This window comes from Oryx dammah, unplaced genomic scaffold (assembly GCF_014754425.2).
Source record: "Oryx dammah isolate SB20612 unplaced genomic scaffold, SCBI_Odam_1.1 HiC_scaffold_2, whole genome shotgun sequence".
Taxonomy (NCBI): domain Eukaryota; kingdom Metazoa; phylum Chordata; class Mammalia; order Artiodactyla; family Bovidae; genus Oryx; species Oryx dammah.
The window spans coordinates 43,923,103-43,947,569 of NW_024070186.1; the positions used below are offsets into that span (position 1 = coordinate 43,923,103).

Sequence of the window (24,467 nt, forward strand, 5' to 3'; positions counted from 1 at the left end):
TTTCAGATGGACTAGTTGGATCTTCTTCAGGCCAAGGGACTCTCAAGAGTGTTATCCAATACCACAGTTTAAAAGCAGCAATTCTTCTGAACTCAGCTTTCTTTATATTCCAACTCACACATTCATACATGACAAAGGGAAAAACCATAGCTTTGATTATATGGAACTTTGTTGGCAAAGTAAGGTCTCTGCTTTTTATTATGCTGTCTAGGTTGGTCATAACTTTTCTTCCAAGAAGTAACCATCTTCAAATTTCATGGCAGCAGTCACCATCTGCAGTGATTTTGGAGTCCCCCAAATAAAGTCTCTCACTATTTCCATGTTTCCCCATCTATTTTCCATGAAGTGATGGGACTGGATGCCATGATCTTAGTCTTCTGAAGCTGTAAGTCAACTTTTTCACTCTCCTCTTTCACTTTCATCAAGAGGCTTTATAGTTCCTCTTTACTTTCTGTTGTAAGTGTGGTGTCACCTGCATATCTGAGATTATTGATATTTCTCCCAGCAATCATGATTCCAGCTTGTGTTTCATCCAGCCCAGCGTTTCTCATGATGTACTCTGCATATAAGTTAGATAAGCAGGGTGACAATATACAGACTTGACATACTCCTTTCCCAATTTGGAACCAGTCTGTTGTTCCATGTCCAATTCCAACTGTTGCTCCTTGACCTGCATACAGATTTCTCAGGAGGCAGAGAAATCTGGTATTCCCATCTCTTTCAGAATTTTCCACAGTTCATTGTGATCCACACAGTCAAAGGCTTTGGCATAGTCAATAAAGCAGAAATAGATGTTTTTCTGGAACTCTCTTGCTTTTTCCATGATCCAGCGGATGTTGGCAATTTGATCTCTGGTTCCTCTGCCTTTTCTAAATCCAGATTGAACATCTGGAAGTTCACAGTTCACATACTGTTGAAGCCTGGCTTGGAGAATTTTGAGCATTACTTTGCTAGCATGTGAGATGAGTGCAATCATGCGCTAGTTTGAGCATTCTTTGACATTGCCTTTCTTTGGGAGACATTATGTGTTGCTCTAGTTTATTAAATTGCATGTTATTTTGGTTAGGGGTTGAAACAGATTTTGAGGGACTTGAAGCTAGTATTCATGTTCATTAACAGAAAAGATAAGAAAAGTTGTTTTTCTTAATTTAATAAAATGTATGTCCATATGAACACATTGCTAAGCCTACTGCCAGCCTAGGAAGAGATCAGGGCAAGCCAAGGACTTAAAGTTTAGCTTCTTTGGCTTTATGAAAAATATACTCTGGTTGTGGTATTTTATTGTAAAAAATTCAACAACTTATTTACCTATTCTGATGTTGATGGACTTTTGGTTATCCCTAAACGCTGTGGTTATTATGAACTGATTTTCCAAAAACATAAATGTGTTCTAAGGTAGCATTTGAATGCAGAGTTACAAAGAATGGCAAAGAGAGATAAGAAAGCCTTCCTCAGTGATCAGTGCAAAGTAATAGAGGGAAACAATAGAAAGGGAAAGACTAGAGATCTCTTCAAGAAAATCAGAGATACCAAGGGAACATTTCATGCAAAGATGGGCTCAATAATGGACAGAAATGGTATGGACCTAACAGAAGCAGAAGATATTAAAAGAGGTGGCAAGAATACACAGAAGAACTGTACAAAAAAGATCTTCATGACCCAGATAATCATGATGATGTGATCACTCACCTAGAGCCAGACATCCTGGAATGTGAAGTCAAGTGGGCCTTAGGAAGCATCACTATGAACAAAGCTAGTGGGGGTGACGGAATTCCATTGAGCTATTTCAAATCCTAAAAGATGATGCTGTGAATGTGCTACACTCAATATGCCAGCAAATTTGGAAAAGTCAGCAGTGGCCACAGGACTAGAATAGGTCGGTTTTCATTCCAATCCCAAAGAAAGGCAATGTCAAAGAATGCTCAAGCTACCACACAGTTGCACTCATCTCACATGCGAAAGGAAATGGCAACCCACTCCAGTATTCTTTTGAAGAGAATCCCATGGACAGAGGAGCCTGATGGGCTGCTGTCCATACGGTCGCACAGAGTCAGACACAACTGAAGCGACTTAGCATGCATGCATGCAGTGGAGAAGGAAATGACAACACACTCCAGTATTCTTGCCTGGAGAATCCTAGGGACAGAGGAGCCTGGTGGGCTGCCATCTATGGGGTCACACAGAGTAGGACATCACTGAAGTGACTTAGCAGCAGCAGCAGCAGCAGCAGCACATGCTAGTAAAGTAATACTCAAAATTCTCCAAACCAGGCTTCAACAGTATGTGAACCGTGAACTTCCAGATGTTCAAGCTGGATTTAGAAAAGGCAGAGGAACCAGAGATCAAATACCAACATCCACTGGATCATGGAAAAAGCAAGAGAGTTCCAGAAAAACATCTATTTCTGCTTTATTGACTATGCCAAAGCCTTTGACTGTGTGGATCACAATAAACTGTGGAGAATTCTGAAAGAGATGAGAATACCAGACCACCTGACCTGCCTCTTGAGAAATCTGTATGCAGGTCAATAAGCAACAGTTGGAACTGGACATGGAACAACAGACTGGTTCCAAATCAGGAAAGGAATACGTCAAGTTTGTATATTGTCACTCTGCTTATTTAACTTATATGCAGAGTACATCATGAGAAATGCTGGGCTGGATGAAGCACAAGCTGAAATCAAGATTGCTGGGAGAAATATCAACAACCTCAGATAGCAGATGACACCACCCTTATGGCAGAAAGTGAAGAGGAACTAAAAAGCCTCTTGATGAAAGTGAAAGAGGAGAATGAAAAAGTTGACTTAAAGCTCAACATTCAGAAGACTAAGATCATGGCATCCAGTCTTATCATTTCACAGCAAATAGATGGGGAAACAGTGGAAACAGTTACAGATTTATTTTTGGGGGGCTCCAAAATCACTTCAGTTGGTGACTGTAGCCATGAAATTAAAAGACGCTTATTCCTTGAAAGAAAAGTTATGACCAACCTAGACAGCATATTAAAAAGCAGAGACATTACTTTGCCAACAAAGTTCCATCTAGTCAAGGATATGGTTTTTCCAGTAGTCATGTATGGATGTGAAAGTTGGACTATAAAAAAAGCTGAATCCCAAAGAATTGAAGCTTTTGAACTGTGGTGTTGGAGAAGACTCTTGAGAGTCCCTTGGACTTCATGGAGATCCCACCTGTCAATCCTAAAGGAAATCAGTCCTGTATATTCATTGGAAGGACTGATGTTGAAGCTGAAGCTCCAATACTTTGGCCACCTAATGTGAAGAACTGACTCACTGGAAAAGACCCTGATGCTGGGCAAGATTGAAGGTGGGAAGAGGAGGGGACGACAGAAGATGAGATGGTTGGATGGCATCACTGACTCAATGAACATGAGTTTGAGTAATCTCCGGGAGTTGGTGATGGACATTGAGGCCTGGTGTGCTGCCATCCATGTGGTCTTAAAGAGTTGGACACAACTGAGCGTCTGAACTAAACTGAAGGTAGAATTGTCTAATATATCTGTAGTCAAGGAAATGTTTTATATTTGTGCTGTTCAATACAGTAGCCACTAGTCACATTTAGACACTGAGGACTTTGAATGGTGGTCAGTACAAATGGGCAACTGAATTTTAAATTTAAAAAAATTATATAAGTTTAGATTTAAATGGTTACATGTGGCTAGTGACTACTGTGTTGGACAGCGCATTCTAGAGTGTATATCCAAGAGTGGAATTGCTGGGGCATAAGGCTTGTACATATTTAACTTTTGTAGCTATTATCTGTTTTCTAGAGTGATTTTAATAATTTACTCCACAGGGAGTTCATATGATTTACTGTTTTTCTACATTTCCAAACTCTTGGCATTGTCAGATTGTTTAATTTTCGCTATTCTTGTGGGTGTGAAGTGGTCTCTCACTGTTTTTTTAAATGAGATTTCCATATTATTCATGATGTGGTCTACCTTTGTATATGCATATGGCTATTTGAATTTCCTCTTATGAGAAGTATCAGTTTAAATCTTTGGCTTATATGCTACTGTGTTATCTGTCATGTTCTTATCGATTTATTGGTGTTCTTTATGAATTATATATTCCAAATACAAGTTCTTTGTTGATTATATATTTTGCAAATATCCACCCACAGAAAGGTTTATACAATGCTGATATCCAAATCTTATTTCAGATCAATTAAATCAAAATTTCTGTGGGTAGAGTCAAGACACTTTAAAAAGTGTCCCAGGTGATATTAATCTGACTATGTGAGAGGAATAGATTAGAGTTTAGCGTAAGAAATAATGTGTTAACTATCAAATCGATCTCTCTGGAGCAGTTATGTTAATGGATATATGGACCATCTCTGGAGTCACATGGTCTGAGTTTGCACCCAGGCTCTGATGGACTTTACACTTAACTTACTTCAGTTTTTTCATTTATAAAATTGAGTAATGATATCTACCAGATACCACCCTTATGACACCACTCTTATGGCAGAAAGTGAAGAAGAACTAGAAAGCCTCTTGATGAAAGTGAAAAAGAAGAGTTAAAAAGTTGGCTTAAATCTCAACATTCAGAAAACTAAGATTACGGCATCTTGTCCCACCACTTCATGGCAAATAGATGGGGAAACAGTGGAAACAGTGAGAGACTTTATTTGGGGGGACTCCAAAATCACTGCAGATGGTGACTGCAGCCATGAATTTAAAAGATACTTACTCTTTGGAAGGAAACCTATTACCAACCTAGACAACATGTTAAAAAGCAGAGACATTACTTTGCCAAACCAAGTCTGTCTGGTCAAGGCTATGGTTTTTCCAGTAGTCATGTATGGATATGAGAGTTGGACTATAAAGAAAGCTGAGCAGTGAAGAATTGATGCATTTGAACTGTGGTGTTGGAGAAGACTCTTGAGAGTCTCTTGGACTGCAAGGAGATCCAACCAGTCCATCCTAAAGGAAATCAGCCTTGAATATTCATTGAAAGGACTGATGTTGAAGCTGAAACTCTGATACTTTCACCTCATGGGAAGAGCTGACTCATTTGAAAAGACCCTGATGCTGGAAAAGAGGTGGGAGGAGAAGGGGACGACAGAGGATGAGATGGTTGGATGGCATCACTCACTCAATGGACATGAGTTTGAGTGAACTCCAGGAATTGGTGATGGACAGGGAGGCCTGGTATGCTGCAGTCCATGGGGTCTCAAAGAGTCAGACATGACTGAACTGAATTGAACTGATCTACCAGATAATCCTTATGAATTCTAAATAAACAATTATATGTACTGTGTATGACACATAGCAAGTGCTCCATAAGTATTAACCATAGTCATCATCATCATCACCAAAGATTAAACTAACTGCCTTAGAGAAAGTAACAAGAGCCAGTATTTTCCTCAATGGGACAAAATCAGTAATCTTTCACTAAGATCAGAAACAAGGCAAGACTGATTTCCCTGTCTCTTTCCCTATTCAATACTATTCTAGAGGGATCAGCAAATACAACTAGAGAGAAGAAATTAAACAGAGGCATAAGTATTGATAAAGAAGAAGTAAAACTATTCTATTTGTTGATGGTATGATGGTACACTGAGAAAATCCTAAATAATTAATGATAACCAATGATTTTATTTAAACAATAAAATAATGTAGTAGTATAACAGATATAGTACTAAGGGGCAGAAATCAATATCTTTAATACACACAGACAATAACCATTTAGAGTACCAGATATTAGAGAAAAACCTCATTTACAATAAAAAAAGTTCAAATATTCATGAATAAACCTAACTAAAATGTGTAAAGGTTATAGGAAGAACATTTTTAAATCTTTTATAGGAATGATACAAGTGTGAACTAGAACAAATGAAAAGGATAGGACAACTTAACATGATAACATTTTCTTTGGACCAACATAAACTTAACAATATCCTGATAAAGCTTTTTTAAAGGACGTAAACAAGTTGAAATCAAAGTTGTTATGGAAAAGCAAGCATACGAGAATAGCAAGAAAAATACTGAGAAAGAAAAAAAAATAAGGGGAATGGGGAGGTCAGGACTACTAGACATTAAAATTTATTATAATCTAAAAGTCTCTCTAATTGAAACAGAGAGATGCCAGTGCATGAATAGACAAATAGTGAATAGAATAGAAAGACCTGAGGTAGACCCAAGTAAGTATGGAAATTTAGTATAAGATAAAGATAATGTCTCAAAACACTGTGGATAATATTTGAGTTTTAAATAAATGACTCCCTTTAGTAAATAATGAGTCAGTTCAGTTCAGTTCATTTCAGTCGCTCAGTCGTGTCCGACTCTTTGTGACCCCATGAATCGCAGCACGCCAGGCCTCCCTGTCCATCACCATCTCCCAGAGTTCACTCAGACACGTCGATCGAGTCCATGATGCCATCCAGCCATCTCATCCTCGGTCGTCCCCTTCTCCTCCTGCCCCCAATCTCTCCCAGCATCAAAGTCTTTTCCAATGAGTCAACTCTTCACATGAGGTGTCCAAAGTACTGGATTTTCAGCTTCAGCATCATTCCTTCCAAAGAAATCCCAGGGTTGATCTCCTTCAGAATGGACTGGTTGGATCTCCTTGCAGTCCAAGGGACCCTCAAGAGTCTTCTCCAACACCACAGTTCAAATGCATCAATTCTTCAGTGCTCAGCCTTCTTCACAGTCCAACTCTCACATCCATACATGACCACAGGAAAAACCATAGCCTGACTAGACGGACCTTTGTTGGCAAAGTAATGTCTCTGCTTTTGAATATACTATCTAAGTTGGTCATAACTTTTCTTCCAAGGAGTAAGTGTCTAAAATATTCACATTATACCAAACAAAAATAAATTCCAAACGGATTGGAGATAAAAATGTAAAAACTAAAACCATACAAGCAAGAAAACTCGAGTGAACTCCATTTAAAATTGGCTTTCTACTCTGGTCATCACGGTCATCATCAAAAAGTCTACAAACAACAAATGCTAAAGAAAGTGTAGAGAAGAAGGAACCCTCCTACACTGTTGGTATTCTGAAGCCACTATATACAGCCATTATGGAGAATAGTATGGAGATCCCCTAAAAACTAAAAATAGGGTTACTGTTCAATCCTGAAATCCCACTCCTAGGCATATATCCAGAGATAACTATAATTTGAAAATATGCACCCCAATGTTCACTGCAGCACTGTTCTCAATAGCCAAGACATGGAAGCAACTTAAATGTCCATTGACAGATGAATGAATAAAGATGTGAGATATATGTGTGTGTGTATGTGTACAGACACACACACATATACATACACACAATGGAATATTACTTAGCTATAAAAAGAATGAAGTTATGCTATTTATAGCAACATGGATGGACCTGGAGATTATCATACTAAATGAAATAAGGCAGACAGAGAAAGACAAATAAAAATTACACAAATGAACTTATTTACAAAACAGAAATAGCCACACAGACATAGAAATCACACTATGGTTACCAAAGTGGAAAGTCAGGGAGGGATAAATTAGGAGGTTGGGATTAACATATTTATACTATATAAAACAGATAACCAACAAGCACCTACTGTATGGCACAGGGAATTATACTCAACATACTCTGCTGCTGCTGCTGCTGCTAAGTCGCTTCAGTCGTGTCCGACTCTATGTGACCCCATAGACAGCAGCCTACCAGGCCCCACCATCCCTGGGATTCTCCAGGCAAGAACACTGGAGTGGGTTGCCATTTCCTTCTCCAGTGCATGAAAGAGAAACGTGAAAGTGAAGTCACTCAGTCGTGTCCGACTCTCAGCGACCCCATGGACTGCAGCCTAACGGGCTCCTCTGTCCATGGGATTTTCCAGGCAATAGTGTTGGAGTGGATTGCCATTTCCTTCTCCAGGGGATCCTCCCAACCCAGGGATTGAACCCGGGTCTCCCACATTGTAGACAGACGCTTTACCATCTGAGCCACCAGGGAAAGGCTCTTAAATGAAAACAATTTAAACTCATTTATAATTATATAACTATAATTTGAAATAACCCTGAGATAGCATTTCTCTACTATCAGACTGGCAAGAACTAAAAAGCATGATAATATATTCTATTATTGAGGAGGTGGTGAGAAGGGTCTTCTGTTACACACTGCTGGTGGCAGTGCAAACTTGTATGACCATTTCTAACAAAATTACACTTAATTTTTGACCTAGAAATTCTAATTCTAGGCATTTATCCTAGAGATACGCTTCCAACAATATGAAAATGCATTTGCATAAGGTTATTCACTGCAATATTATTTTTAATTGCAAAGTATCAGAAATAATCTAAGGTGCATATAAGAGAGTAGTGGAATTAACTATAGTGTATCTACACTATAGATTATTATGCAGCTATATAAAGAATGAGAAATATCTCTATGAGTGATATATAGAAACTTCTAGGACATATTACTTAATGAAAAAAGCAAAGTATAAAAGAATATATGTAAGGAAGAAGAAGATGTAAGAAGATATGCATGTATCTTCTCTTTGTACAAAAAGAAATACAGGATGATTAAACTAGAAAGTATGATACTGATTATTTACAGGGGATAGGTGGGAACAGGAGGTAAGAATGGGAAAATGAGAGTAGGAAAAAGGAATGAGGGCAGATGGTCTACCTTTTCAATAGTTCTGACTCTTGGAAACACGGTAATAAATTCACATGCTGCTGCTGCTGCTGTTTAGTTGCTAAGTCATATTGAACTCTTCGCGACCCCATGGTTATAGTCTGCCAGGCTCCTTTGTCTGTGGGATTTCTCAGGCAAGAATATGGGAGTGGGTTGGCATTTCCTCTTTCATGGGATCATCCTGACCCAGGGATTGAACCTTCATCTGTTATGTCTCCTGCATTGGCAGGCAGGATCTTTACTACTACTGAGTGACCTGGGAAACCCAGTAATTTCACATACTTAAACATAAATAATCAAAATAAAAAAGAATGTGAGAGAAACTCAATATGTAATACAAAATGAAGGGAATGGAAATGAAAATAACTAACCCAACTAAAAGTGGACAACTGTGTCAACTCTAAGGTTTACAATAAAAAAAAACTATACACAACTATTATATTCTAGTTAATGTTTTTTCCCACACTAGTATGGGTTAGGGGAGAAGGCAGTGGCAACCCACTCCAGTACTCTCCCCTGGAAAATCCCATGGACGGAGGAGCCTGGTAGGCTGCAGTCCATGGGGTTGCACAGAGTCGGACACGACTGAAGTGATTTAGCAGCAGCAGCAGCAGCAGTATGGGTTAGTAGTTCTTTCTCAAATATTTATTTATGCAGTTGGCTGTACTGGATCTTAGTTGCAGCACATAAGATCTTCGGTCTTCACTGCAGCATGTGTTTTCTTTTAGTTGCAACATGGGGGTTCTTCAGTTGAGGCATGTCAACTCTCAGTTGCAGCATGTGGGATCTAGTTCCCTGACCAGTGATCAAACATGGACCCCCTGCATTGGGAGCCCTGGATGTTAGTCAGTGGACCACTAGGGTTAGCATTTCTAAAACTACTTTATGTGTATATCAGGATTGAGCAGATAAGTAAATAAATCTGTGGAGAATGAGAACCAGTTTTCTCACTATCAGAAAAAGAAAAAGGAAGGGTTTGAATAAATGCTGGGCTATTCAATTGGACTTGGAGCTGTCAGTTTAAACTCATAGTTTTAAATGATTTTTAAAGAGAAATTGATATAAAAATATATATATACACATACACACATGAGCATACATACATATATAAAAGATCTGTCCAATGATAGAGTCTAGAAGCAAGACATCTCAGTAACAATAACTAGTAACAATAACTAGAACCCAGATGTTGGTTTCTAAATCCCATTCTTTAACAGAAGGAACTAGAACTCCTCAGGAAAATGATTGATTCTAGGAATGGGTCAGGAAAAATACAAGATGATACTGACTAATACCTTGTAATGCTAGAAAGTAAGGAAGTGCTAAAAAGAGATGAGAATGGCATATTGAATGGATAAAGGCATCAACTTGAATAAGTCAGAATAGCCCAATGGCTAAATGTAGGCTAACTGGAGTGATAAAATAAATAATAGTATTGCTAATAACATATAGATTAAAATAAGTATCTATGATCTCATACTAACACAAATAACCGGAGAAGAGATCACTTTTTTCTTGCAGGATAATTCCAATAATAAATATAGAAGAATTTATAGAAATAGAAAATACACTTTCACATAATAATTGTTATAGGCAAGATTCATAAATTAATGCTAAAATTAGTGGACAAAAGTATGATCGGAAACAGAATATTTGCATAGCATGGCCTCAAAAATATCTCCCTACAAAATAGTTATAATTTACAAAGGGAAAAATAGTAACTTTACATAGAGAGATCTGTCAGACACCACCAAGTGATCAAAGTTTATATCATTGTCATGAGACATATCAATATCATGAACCACTTGATATGGTGTGCTGGGGAGGGCAAACATCACTTCTGTGTCATTCTTGTCAAAAATTTACAACTTCAATTTGATTAATAGAAAACATGTGTTAATTACAAACTCAAGGATATTCTAGAAACAAAGCAAAATGAAACAAACTGGCTGGTTGTCTTCGGAAGTGTCAAAGTCATCTGTAATAAGACACAGAAAGATTGTGGAATTGCTAGAGACTGAAGACTCTGAGGAGGCATGACAGTAACTGCAGTAATGAATTGAAGAACAGGTTATGGACCAGAAAAGAGGACATAAACAGGATGCTAGTAAAACTGAAATAAGGTCTATAAATTAGTTATTAATTCCCTAATAATTATATTATCATCATGTAACATGTTAACCTTAATAGAAGTGGATGAAGGATATATTAGAACTCATACTATTTTAAAAACTGTTTTGTAACTCTAAAGTGAATTCATAATAAAAATATTTTAAAATATAGTGTTTCCAGCTACTTGAGTTCAAATAAGGGATAACAATTGGAGCTGTAGAAGAGATATAAGCCATAACTGGGCTGTTCCAACACAAAGCCTTTAAGGTTTAAACCATAGCATTTTTTGAGGGTATTAACACAACTCTTAGCTTAAAAAGTGAATAAGATTCTACATAAGCTTTGACCCAATGCTAATCCTCTTGAATCCATAGAAATTGAACAGTTAGCTCAATTTTATTTTGTTTCAGCAAATGGTACATGCTGTGAGGATCACAAAATATGTTATGAAATATTCAAATTAGTTTACAATGAAATTTCCTTAGTTTCAACTTTCAAGACTTTAAACACTTGAGATCAAATTTACATTCGTGAACAAGTTTTTAAAACACACTCTAAACAGCCATTCTAAACTATACCAGATAATCACACAAATGGCTCAAACAATTTAAATCTGGTGAAAATTATACTCTTACGTGGAAAAAAGCAGATTTCAAAACAATATGTGCACTACAATCCCATTTCTGTCAAAAGTGAAAATATATGCTTAGGAAAGAGCCTAAAGTTTTATATGATAAAATGTAAACAGTGATCAACTCTGGGTGGTTAAAAGTGGGTGTTTTTCTTCACTTAGCAGCAATCTCTAAACTTTTTCTACAATAATTATATACCTTGTAATTATAAAACAAAAAAGATTATAAATGTTTTGAAAAAAGAAAGCAGTGTAACAATTTTCAGATCTCTGAATAGTGAGTGGAATTAACCACTCCAAACTCCAGGCAAGAATACTGGAGTGGATTGCCATTTCCTTCTCCGGGGGATCTTCCCAACCCAGGGATTGAACCCAGGTCTCCTGCATTGGAGGCAGACGCTTTAACCTCTGAGCCACCAGGGAAGCCCTACTCCAAACAAACAGATGTAGCTAAATATAAAAAAAATCTATATTCCAAACACTCATTTTGTGTTCAGATGAGGCTACATCTTTGCCTTGAGGCTACAAACAGGAGGTGATATGTGAGTTTTCCCCTTATGTCACTTCAGTTTAAAAATGTCAAAAATTACTCAGAGAACAAGTTTAAGCATTTGTAATTATCAAGGTGACAGTGTCAGAGGAAACACTAACATCTTATGCTTGATTTAAATTTTTAATAGTTTATTTTTTAAAAAGAAAAGAGAAGATGCACTTTTTTAGGGAGAGGAAAGAGATATGTATACTGGGGTATCCAAGTCTTATTTCACTTCGGGGGCATATATTAAGTGACAAGGATTGATTTTGCCCCATCCTCTTTTTTTTGCAGTGTATTTCTTTATTAGAGTTTTGATGTTACATCGCTCAAATGTTTTATCCCCACATTCTTTTTTTACTTTTAGAAAATTAATTAATTTAACTGAAGGCTAATTACTTTACAACATTGTGATAGCTCTTGCTATACATTGATATGAATGACTTTGCCCCATTCTTTAAGCTAATATTCATCTCTTGGTGATTAGATATTAAAGCTGTACTTAAATATTACAAAGAAATACTTAACTTTGATTTGTAAAACTATTTTTAGATAGTTAAAACATTTTCCTTAAAATTAAAATTTCTTTGATTTCCCCAGTGAATTTAAGTTAGTTCTTGCTGGTTTATTCTTCATTATTCCAAATGGTTGGTATGGCTAATTCAAAAAGCAGTCACTTCCAGCACTTTTGAGGATTGTTTCAGAATCTATTTTTCTATATTCTACTGGTGTAGTAGAGGACCTTTCATATTTTAAATGCTATGATGATATAGAATTATAAGTGGGACTAAGTGCATGATAACAGCATATCTGTTGCTAATTCATAGCAATAAATGAATTTCTAGGGCTCTAAGACAAATTAAAAGAAAAGAAAATGAAATCCATGGATAACCTGATGAGATTAGTATTAAAAGAGAAAAGTGAAAGTGAAGTTGCTCAGTCATGTTTGACTCTTTGCGACCCTATGGACTGTAGCCTACCAGGCTTCTCCGTCCATGGGATTTTCCAGGCAAGAGTACCAGAGTGCGTTGCCTTTTCCTTCTCCAGAGGGTCTTCCCGACCCAGGGATCAAACCCAGGTCTCCCGCATTGTGGGCAGACGCTTTACCCTCTGAGCCACCAGGAAAGCCCAAAGTGATCTCCAATAAGCTACCAAGTTATTTTATAAATACAATTTTCTTTATTCAAAGATGACAAAACTTTGAGGTTCTAGAAAATTGTTATTTCATTTGAGGGACAGTCATACCATGGCAACCACATTAAAACTTTGTAACTGAATACCTCTGACAGTTCCATTTTTTTTCCCTGAACTTTAAAACAGTAAACTGCTTAAGATTCAACCTGCTAAGGGTTCAAAAAGAAGCAATTGTGTGGCTAAGTATAACACTGGATTTTAGTCTTACAAAGGCTCTCACCTCTGATACATTTTATCGGACAGCATTTAAACCTACTCAAGTCATCCTACTACCATTTTCTTTATAACTTAACTTTGATCTGACACTCTCATGCCTACCAGAATTTCCAACAGGATATACTGAGAATTTGTTTACTTGCATAAATGCTAAAAAAAAAAAAAAGCAACATATATTGCATTCTAAAAAAAAGTGGGGGTGGTGGTGGGGGGTGCTGCCCAGGTGGTGAAGTGATAAAGAATCTGCCTGCCAGTGCAGAGATGCAGGAGAAATGGGTTTGATCCCTGGGTTGAGAAGATCCCTTGGAGTAGGAAATGGCAACCCATTCCAGTATTCTTGCCTGGAGAACTCCATGAACAGAGGAGCCTGGCGGGCAACAGTCCATCAGGTTGCAAAGAGTCAGCCACAACTGAATGATTGAGCACATTGTAAAAATATGGTAGGGACAGTGAAATACATTTTAAATCAAACCTGTGTTTTTTTATATCCCCATAACAAAGAACATGGATAATTCAATAAACTGATAATTTGAACCTAAATATTAGAAAATACAACCATAGAAGATAAAAAAGATAGTGTTTTCATAACTACTACAATATCTACCAAAGTTTAATGTATCACTATAATATATATAAGTTAAGTTGATTTCAGAGCAAAGAAAGAACTTGGAAGGAGAGAATGAAAAGAAAGTGCTTTTTAAGTCATTACCTTTTCCCATGAAATATCTGCTGGTGAAGAATAGGTTAAGAGTTAAAACCAATCTTTGGTCAGAGGAAAAGCTTTTCAACCCTAAAACACGTTTTAGTTATAATGTTAACCGTAAAGTCCACAGGTGATTTGCTAAGGAAAAGTCATACCAATCACATCAGCCTGTAGCTTAAGGTTTTCTTGCTGTTGTTTTAAAATTTATGATAGTATTTCATTTAATTTTAATTAGTCTCTTAAAATATAAATTTACCTTTCCTAAGCGTTGTATTATCTATTTCACCACTAAATATTTTTAAAGGATCATTTAAAATCAGTTTCCTGAACTATTTGCTCTTCACAGATGTTACAATATTAATACTTAATAAGCAATCTTTGTAGTTGAAAGATACCTGGATTGATCAGCATTTTGTGCTTTCCATATATCATTTTGGTTTTTGATTTACAGAGGTTTGTAAGTTGCACATCACTATTCTCATAAGACAATATACTTAGATGTAAGCAGTGTCTGATCCTTTTACATATTCTCCCAATTCTAGAAGAACGGATTATATTCTTCAAAAAATAACTAAAGGCTTTTAAATAACAGCTGTAAGTTCTGATAATTGAGGCAGCATTTCCCATTGTTTTGACAAAATAAATTAGAAAATGAAGACATTTAAAGAAAGGTAGTATGGAAAAAAACACAAGTCCCACCCAGATATGTTGCTATCTTTAGGAAACTCAAAACAAGCAAAACTAAGGAATATATTATGCTAGAAATATACTCAGTTGTGATAATACAGTAAAACCAAAAAGCATGAGCAAGAGTCAAGATAGCTGTAACCGATAAGAGGTAAGCATGAGGATGGAACAGAGGAGTAGCACAGGGTACTGTAGCTCCAAGTTACCGGGGTGAACATGGGTGCACACTGACACATATACATACTCATTTCATCATGAATATTACTTAATTTTTAAGTGCAAGAAAACCAGGAGGTTTAGATTATTTAGGAGCAAATTGATGATGATATTGTAGGGAGCCCCCTTTTAGCTGGGATACCACATTGTTTTAAAAATGTGTGTGTCCTGTCAGTGTGTCCACACTGAAAGAACAATGTGTCCTATTAATAATATACTTTTTATTATATTTGTCAATTTACAGTAAATATTTAGTGATTTTTTTGAGATATCCAATCACTGAACACTATGTGTAATTACTTTTAATCATATGTTTTGTATGCTTTGTTTTATTATCCAACTTTTAAAACTGATGATATCAAAGTAAAACTAGTAGCTTTAATTAATTAGAAGAATAAAGGAAATCTCAGATTATTCTGTTCATATTCATAATTGGTGTTTTATGGTCATATTTTTGATCAATGATTACATTATTACTAGTGGATATTTGAAGAATTGTATTTTTAATTTCAGAGACTGGGCAAGTGGATTTTGATTTATACTGTCAGGTAGAAAAAGGTATCTTTTCCTAGTAAATCAATTGTGTGGAAAGCAAGGCAACTTTAATTATCATATATGAGCATTTAGAGGAAAGAACAATCTTATATCAATATCACACTATGATTTTAATAAAATAAGTACTCCTCACCATTATAGGCAGGCTGAAATCTAGGAAAGAATGAGATGAGCTTAAGGTACAAATTCTTCCATTAAAAAACATTATATAAACATTCTTCAATCCTTAAAAAGATGGAATATTAAGCAGGGTTTTTGTAAAGGTTCACTTGGGTGTATTCTGAAATAGATCTTTTTTTCCTTGCTGAGTATTAGAAGGGCTAATTTCAGCAAGGTTAATAGGTGAGCTATCTAATACAGTTGTAATAGGACTATTTCTTCATCACTAGTTGTATAAACTTTTGCCCCCAAGCCTCTTTCAGGGACTTGTGTAAAGTTTTCAGGTGAAGAAAAATAAAACCTGTAAGTTAATTAACTTGAAATAAGTTTCAAGGGTCTAGTCTGAATTTATACAGATTACATGAAGTTAGAATGCTCTACTATTCTCAAAAAGCATATTTAACTCTGCTAATCCCCAAATATATAGAATTTAAATGAAAGTATAGAACTAATTAAAAACATTTAGAAGTCCTTCAAAAGACACTTTGAAATAAATCTAATATTATGGAAATTAATTGAGGAAAGTGAATACTATCTTGAATGAAATAAACAACTGATAATTTTTTTGCATGCTGTCATGCTTGGTTTTATTTTTACTTTACAATAATAGAAATCTTTACTGTACCTGACGAGGGGTTCTTTCTGATTTACTCCTACACCATTCCCAGTCTGAAAGGTCTGGTTTCTGACTTTCTTCATGAGAAAGTCTTCTTTCTGGCCCTTCCAAAAAGGTGGTTTCATCATATTTAATTTCACCTTCTGCTTTTTCAGAGAGTAGTGGATCAACACCTATTTCATTGTGGGGCTCCTCTTCAGCTTCTATAACGTCAGTGTTTGTGCATTTGTTGATGCTTGTTAGTGTGGAGCTGTCCAGAGAGGGTGTGGTGCTGATTTCCACTTTTATGGCACTGAATATATGAGTGTCTCTCTGAGAGTCTTTTGTAGTTGTGCACTCATAATTCATGAGATTGTGACAGGCTGCAGAATTTTCATCATCATCATAGTAATCTTCATGTGCTATTTTATAAATTCCATAACTTTGCTGAAATGATAGATTGAATTCAAAGCATCTCCTCTTGGCTATGTAAAAACAAAAACAAAATTCCATGATTAGGAAGGTAGATGTAAACAGCATTTGAATATACAAAGTGAATAAAAATAAGAAAGTGAGTTAAACCTGATTAGTAGAAATCTTAAAATGATCTTGTCAATTATGCAAAGAAATAGTCCTTACAAGTTCAAGCCTTCATATCATTCTGGGCCTAATTGTTGTCACTTGCACAATGAAGGGCCTGACATACATACAGTTCCAGAACCCTGAAGTCTTTAAACAAATTTTATTTAAAACTTTAACTATAAATTTAAAAAGTCTCATATACTTTCAGTTTTAGGGTAGCTATATTGGTTTACCAATTGTGCATTTCTTTATTTTAGGATAAAATACATAGTTTAGAAATTTAATTTTACTAGATATTAACTAAGAAGCTCTTAATAGAGGCTTCCCTGGTGGTCCAGTGGTTAAGAATCTGCCTTTCAGTGCAGGGGATGTGAGTTCTATCCCTGGTCTGGGAACTAAGACCCTACATGCATCAGGGTAACTAAATTTGCACACATAAGTAGACTCCCACGTTGCTACAACTACTACTGAACCCATTTGCCACAACTAGAGAAAGTCTGTGTGTTCAACAAAAGATCTGCATGATACAGTGAGGTTTCCATGTGCTACAACTATAAACGAACACAGCCAAATAATTAAATAAACATAACAAAAGCAATTTATCATTAAAAAAAAGCACTCAAAAAGGAAGCTTTTAATATTCTTTGAGCTATTCAGCTGGCAATACCAACAGTAGATATAACTGCTTTCGATATTTTAATTATGTTTATAAAATGACATTATGTTTATAAAATGAATACATTAAAAATTAGATAATGCTGAAATAGTTTTTAAATGTTTAAAAATAGCATGAATAATTTGAAATGAATTGTAAAAATGTGCATATATTTATATTTCTGTGAAATGAAGCATTTTACAATATGTTTATACCTTATTAATTACAAGATGAGTTTGGCAGGAATGCATAAAACTTTCTATGGTTTTGAAATATGATGATATCCTATATATACTACAACTATTTGGTGAATACAGTATAAAGTTTTAGTAAAATAAGAAATGAGAATGTGATGAAGTGATATAATTGTTTTGTGTGAATGTCATTAAATACTAGATAATTTTTGAGTATTAAGAATGAAGCTATATCAAGATGGTAGACAAAATACCATGTAATATTTTGGTTTTCATCTTTCAAATATGGCTCATTTCAAAACTTTTTTCTACTTGGATAGCTCTGTGTTTTATCGCACACACTTAGCACACATTGAGAGCTCCTTGGGGGAAAAGTTTATTAAAAACTATAAACTTTCTATGAAAACAACAGGTAAAGTTTGATTTATTTCATAGTACATCCTTGTGTCATTCATATGCTTATTCTATTACTGAAACTGTCTCAGAACTGAAGATTTACAAACCAGTTTCACTGACTGAAAGATAGAATTTACAGTTATCATTCATTATTTGAGCCAAAAACACTCTTTGTTTGAACCAGGACACAAACAAAAATTTCTATTCAAAGAAAATAGAAAAGTAGAAACAGATGTTAACACTATCCACTGTCTCATTTATAGTACTACTTAAGTTTTTCTAATAATATAGTTCAGTAAAATTAAATTATAATTTTTAGTTTAATAGTGTGAAAGCTGAATAGAGGGATGTTTCAGTTATTGATAGGTTTTCTTTTTCTCTAAAATAAGATACAAAGTGACAAGTGGTCAATTCAAGGATATTAAGCAAACAAAAACTGTCATAAAACCCCAATTTTATCATGTAAATTGATATCTGTAGCTATATATCTTATTAGCTACACATCACAACTATGAAGTATAGAAAGCAAAAATGAGCAAGATTTTTAAAGAATTAGTTCAATGGACAATCTACCTGCATGTTAAGAGGTGCAAGAGGCAGTCTGAGGTAGGCTTCAAGAAGGAAGTCTGATTGTGAAAGATACAATGGGGAACTAGAGCATTCCAGGGCCAGTTAGGCACATGGGTCATGTCATTTAACAAAACAACAACCTTACATAATAATAGGCAAATTGGTTCTATTTTGCATTTGAGAAAACTGAGGCTGATAAAGGAAACCTAAGATTACTTACTTAAAGAGATTGGAATTTAAATCTGACTCCAGAATTGGAGTTATTAGCCTCTATGGGAAATTGCTGTACTGCTAATCAGACGATTGAGAGAAAATTGTTAATAAAATCAGAATGTCTCCAATATGCTATCTTTAAGTTAAGGGAAGTATGTTAATTATAAAATGTAACCAGTAGAAATATTTCTTGTTAGTTACTTCTCCTTAACACTAGAGGTAAATTCTTACTAACTAATGAAGGTAATAGGCTATAACAATATAACAGGGTGGACAATAACTGACTAGTAACTTACAAGAAGCTTAACGACCATCTGGATAGAGTCAGGATCTTTTGGAAATCAATACTACACTTATGAGAAATAAGTACACTGTTACATTTGTTCTGGGGCTTCCCCAGTGGCACCATGGTAAAGAATCTATCTGCCAATGCAGAAGACATGAGTTCAATCCCCGGGTGGGGAAGATCCCCTGGACGTGGAAATGGCAACCTATTCCAGTATTCTTGCCTGGAATATTCCACAGACAGAGGAGCCTGGTGGGCTTCCAGTCCATGGGGTCACAAAGAATTGGACACAACTGAGCACTCATGCTCATTTGTTCTGAAAAGCAAAATCCTATTTAGGACGTGAATTAGCTCTAGTCTTCTGATTTTAATCACATCTTGCCAATGACAATTTTAGACATAAGTAATTTTGTCAGCTTATAAATACAATTCTTCAGCATAATATGCCACCAGATACTTTGACTTCATCAAAAAAAAAAAGGAAGCTGAAAATCTGATTTGTATACTTAGAAAGTATTTTACTTGAACTGTTTAATTTTAAAACAAAATGGGTGTGAAAGCCATATCCAATCCATATGTCTGCCACCTGAGACCTCTTAAAACCATCTTGTTTTAAAACCACTTTTGTCTTGAGACAGAAGTAATACAGATTATTGTTGAAAACAGGAGAGAATTATTATCCCTGGAAACTTCATTTTCTGGTTGCATGTCTTTCAGTTTCCATATAGCGAAGCTGAGATGTAGAATCATGTTTATATCATATTTACAGTAAATATGAATTAGGAAAAAATATGTTCCTTTTATTGTTCCCAGAGTTTTCAACAAAAACCAAAACAACAGCAACAAAAAAACATTAAAGGGGGGGGGGACATTAATTTGTTAAGGAGAAAAAGCTTAAGTGTGAAACTGGAGCCATCCAAGTACTATAACTATATAGAATCAAAGTACTATATCAAGTAACTGATCAAGCTCCTGCCCACCTGAGGATGAGCCATCTTTGGAGTTTCAAAATTGTGTGTCATCCTAGCAATAAGAAAGTTTATTGCGGGTCAGACAGTGAAAATACACCATTCTTATAATTTCCCTGTGGCAGAGCCTGGGATCAAAAGAGAATGAAGCCATTTAAAATGAATGTTTGTCACGTTTTGTTTTTGAAGCCATGCTTCTCTAGGCTTACATTTCAACATCTTCCTTGAATTTTTACATCTCTCTCTGTATTGCCCTATACAAATAAGGGCAATGGGAATTTTAGAGGAAAAGTATTACTTTGATCTTGGAAGGTGTGATTCTAATTTCAAACATGAGATATTAACTTGATTATTGATTCTACCAGCTTGCTGTAGGTTCTTCTGTTTTGTGCAGTACCGGAGAGACTGCTTCCCAGACGATTTACAGTGATAGATATGTTGTACTGCTTTGTTTTTGACTTTGATAGAGGTGTCCTTCAGTTCTTAAAAAGACTGCTCTAAATTCTTCTTGTCTCTCTTACAATTTTAAATATATAAGGTGGGGTTGTTTCACTAATTTAGTGACAAAATATTAATGTTTGATAGAATGGTAGAACTTTCAGGTCTGTAAGTAATTTTTATATGTTCTATGTTCTTCTGTGTTTTCTATCAAAAAGATTTATTATTCACTTTCTGTGTCACTGTTGCTCTGGATATTAATCTCCAGAAGCACATACTTATTACAAGTTCTGTGATTATTGTATTTTAAGGGCATAGACGAATTTGGCATCTATTGACAATAAAACTTTATGGCACCCTTAACACTAAAAAAATCTTCAGATGATTTGAAAATTATATAGACATTAAGTGTCATGAATACATGGAAAATGAGCAGTTCATGACTATTGAATGTTATAAAATAACCCTGTTGAAGAATTGATTACAGAGTATTCTTTAATAGTCTCCAGTTTTTATAGCCCTAATATAGTCTGAGATGGACTGTTTTCATTCACTCTTTCTTCTCTGTTAAACAAAAATATACTTGCTTATTCTGAGCAAAGGACAATTAATGGAAGAGTTAATTCAGCATACACTAATGCATTTATTAGTGTATTGGATTTATTAAATGTAGAACATCCTATCTTTTTTTCTGGAATGACAAAAATGATATCCTTTTCCTTCCTGACAGAGTAAAAACATACAGGTCATTCCTCAACTTTTCCTGTCTTAGGATAGGAACAATTACACTCTAGTGAGCTTTATAATTGACTCCATTCCTGTTAAAGATGCAGTTTTTAAAACATATTTTTTAAAAGTAACTAATGATGAGATTTATACATGAACAACTCTGCCAACCTTTGACCTTTCTTAAAATTATAGGTATTGGGGGGGTGTCATTTGTGTATATATCTGTATGTTTTCTAAAAGCAGAGGCATACACTTAAAATTTGTTTTGGAAATGTTTTTAGGTGTTCCTATTGCTTATTCTGAAAATTTTCCAACACCCTGGAAGAATATAATCTGCAAAATAATGGAAATGCTTTTCTTTACTGTTCTACTCAATAATAATAAACTTTAACATAATGAATTTTAAATTTGCAAAGATGCAGGCTTCTCCTACATAGACTTGGGAGGGGGATTTATTTTCTACTCGGAGCTAAGAGTTATGGTGGATATAACATCTAAAGTCCTTTGTTGATTTCATGCTGGGTTGAATGAATTCTCTCTCTTTTTTTAATCACCTAAAATAACCATTCAATGTACATGCAGTTCACAGAGTTGTTTTAAACCTGCCTCATTTAAAATTTACTCCAACACTGTGCTGATAATTGTTTAACATTTCTTCCTTTTATGTACCATTTAACTTGTCCTTGGACTCTGCATCACCTACTAAGGCAACTTTCTCAATAGACCACCTTTCTGTATTTGACCTTCTGCATATTGTTCTCAACCTCTGCACTATCCAGGACTTACGTTTTTTCCCATCCGATGTCACTGCATATGTGTTCTGCTTGCAGTTGATGATGCAGCCACAGGGCAAGTGTGTCCAATGTTTAGACAAGACAAACACTGGAGTTACAGTAGTGGCCAGGAGGGTTAGCATAAAGCTGAGCATCTCAAAGGGAAGGCTCTGAAACCCCGAGATGTGCTGGACCGCCATGTGGATCTGTAAAAGCAGAGAGCTTCAGACCTATCCCAGGAAAACGTTTTCCACTTTGCCAAGCCTTTTTCCCCAAGCATGCTGCCTCAGCTCCCTTCTCCAGGCCCCTTTCCTATCTGAGAGCTAGAAGCTCTGCTCCTGAGCTGGCATCATTGGTTTGGGGCTACCAGGATCCTTTGGGAAGAGGCCAGCTGCCCCAGACTGCACAGCTTTTGAGGGTTTCCATTCTTGAGTGCCTGGTCTGTGCTGGCTGCCAGCTCAAGTTTCCACCAGGAAAGCACAGTTCACAACATGAAAAAACGCTATCCCAGAAAACAGGCAAGCATCTGTGAAACCTGTACCTGGTACTCCAGATGTCCTTTGTCATATCCCTAGCCCCTCACCCCTGCCAGGCCATGCTGGTCACGCTAGGGCACCACCTGCCACCTCTCTCCTCTGGCTCTCTTGGAGGCGTGAACAAAAGCCTGTTTTGTCTACTCTCTGCTCTCTGTACTAGTGGTTATGCCTCTCCTCTCTTCCTGATGGGGATGGGCTGCGACCTTACTAGGGAGGAATGGAGCAAAGATAAGCGCAGGACAGAAGACTGGGGGAATAACAGAGGCATACGCTGTTTTCCTTCACGGTCTCCCTCCTTTTCTGAATACTCCCAGACACTGCTCGGAGAGAAAACACCCTTGACCATGACAGATCTGGGAAAACTAAGTCTCCCGCGCCTGAAAGCGCTCCCCGCCCTCCTCCCTAATTTTGAACCGAGAAGCACCACTTAGCAAAGGCTTCGCGGCTGCTAGTCCTACTCGCGAAATGCTTTCCTCCAAGTGCTTCTTTACAACCAACCGAGATACATTTGTAAGCGGACTAAACTGCACATCTCTGGGTGACCCTCCAAATCAGGGGCGCTGGTCTCAACACGCACTCATACTGTCTGGCATACACATCCGCACACCGTGAGCAACCGCACTTTTACCATCATGGGCAGCCAAAGGGTGACTTTTATCAGCGCTAAGATCAAAGAAAAGCGCTTCTGCGCTACGCTCACGGTGAAGCTCCTGGTGCCAAAGAGAGTCCCCCGGTTCTCGCGCCTGCAGTCTCCAGCCACAGCGGCAGCACCGTGCCCCGGCTCCTGCCCTGGCCCTGCGCTCCTCACGGGTGGACCCGGTCCAAACACGGTGTCCGAGCTCGGGGAGCATCCTCCAGAGCACCGCGGGGCCGGACCTGGAGCATCATCTGGGGACAGGGAAAGCACTCTCCCTCCAGTTGCAGGGGTCCCTGGAGTGGAAGCGCCGCGGGAAATTTCCTGGTAGTTGGCGTGAAGTCTCGGCGGCTGCTCGGAACACAGCAACTGGTGAGTGAGCGGGACCGAGAGGCCGGCTAGTAGTCCGAAAGCCGAAGTGTACACAGCGAAGAGGAGCAGCACGTAGGAGCTGGAGCAGTCGGCCAGACAGCCCCAAGGCGTGCGCACGAAGGCGCCCCAGCCGCACAGAGGGAGCGCCGAGAGCCCCAGGCTGGCTGCCCACACGGTCAGCGCCACGCCGAGCACCTGGCCAGATCTTCTGGAGGTTGCCTGGCTCCCCACAGCCCTGTGCATCGTGTAAAAGTTGTAGGAGACTAAGAGAGTCGCCTTCAAGTTGCTCGAGAGGCCCTGGCATAAATAAAGTAAGGCAGAGATGGTGCACAGAGACTGGAAGTAGTCAGAGACCCCGTTTGGCCACTGCAAAAACATGAAGATGGTCACCGACAAGACGCTCATGAGATCATCCCCAGACCAGGAAGCCACAAGCATGGACACAACAGTTCTGTTCCGCATTTTCAGCAGAGAAACTAGTGAATAAATGCTGCCTGCCAGGGCTGCCAGAGTCATTAGGCATGTCAGGCAAAAAAGATAGATATTCACGGTTCCTGGCAGATTTAAAGGGTCTGTCGAATTATGGTTTTCTGTCCACAGGTTAGAGTCATTTGTTGATAAGTTACTGAGAAACACAGACATTATTCTTGGTCAATATTCAATTTCTTTTTCAGTAGGTCTGTAAATAGTCTCACAATTAATAAGCATGGCTGTTAGTTGCAAATCAGATCTCATTTTCTCCTACCAAGTTTCCCTCAAGATGTTCCACGGTCATTCCTGCTGAATACGGTCAGACAAGTCTCCGTTAGACCTGACTCAACTCATATTTGAAAAATGGGTTCCACTTAAAGCAGCAATAAGAAACTTTTCAACAT

General features: G+C 37.1%; 1 protein-coding gene and 1 non-coding gene across 2 annotated transcripts in view; both read right to left on the reverse strand.

The window, feature by feature from the left end:
- GPR149 (G protein-coupled receptor 149) overlaps nucleotides 1-24,234 on the reverse strand; it is an 84,798-nt gene extending 60,564 nt beyond the window's left edge. Inside the window, exons 1-3 of the mRNA XM_040247285.1 lie at nucleotides 23,215-24,234; nucleotides 22,064-22,256; nucleotides 16,277-16,731 (exon numbers count right to left, since the gene is read on the reverse strand). Of these exons, the coding sequence (XP_040103219.1) occupies nucleotides 16,277-16,731; nucleotides 22,064-22,256; nucleotides 23,215-24,234 (1,668 nt within the window). The remainder of the gene's footprint in view (nucleotides 1-16,276; nucleotides 16,732-22,063; nucleotides 22,257-23,214) is intronic.
- Nucleotides 11,741-11,812, reverse strand: TRNAW-CCA. Its single transcript has one exon. It is a non-coding gene; the product is annotated as a tRNA-Trp (tRNA).
- Nucleotides 24,235-24,467: the final 233 nt, after the last annotated feature.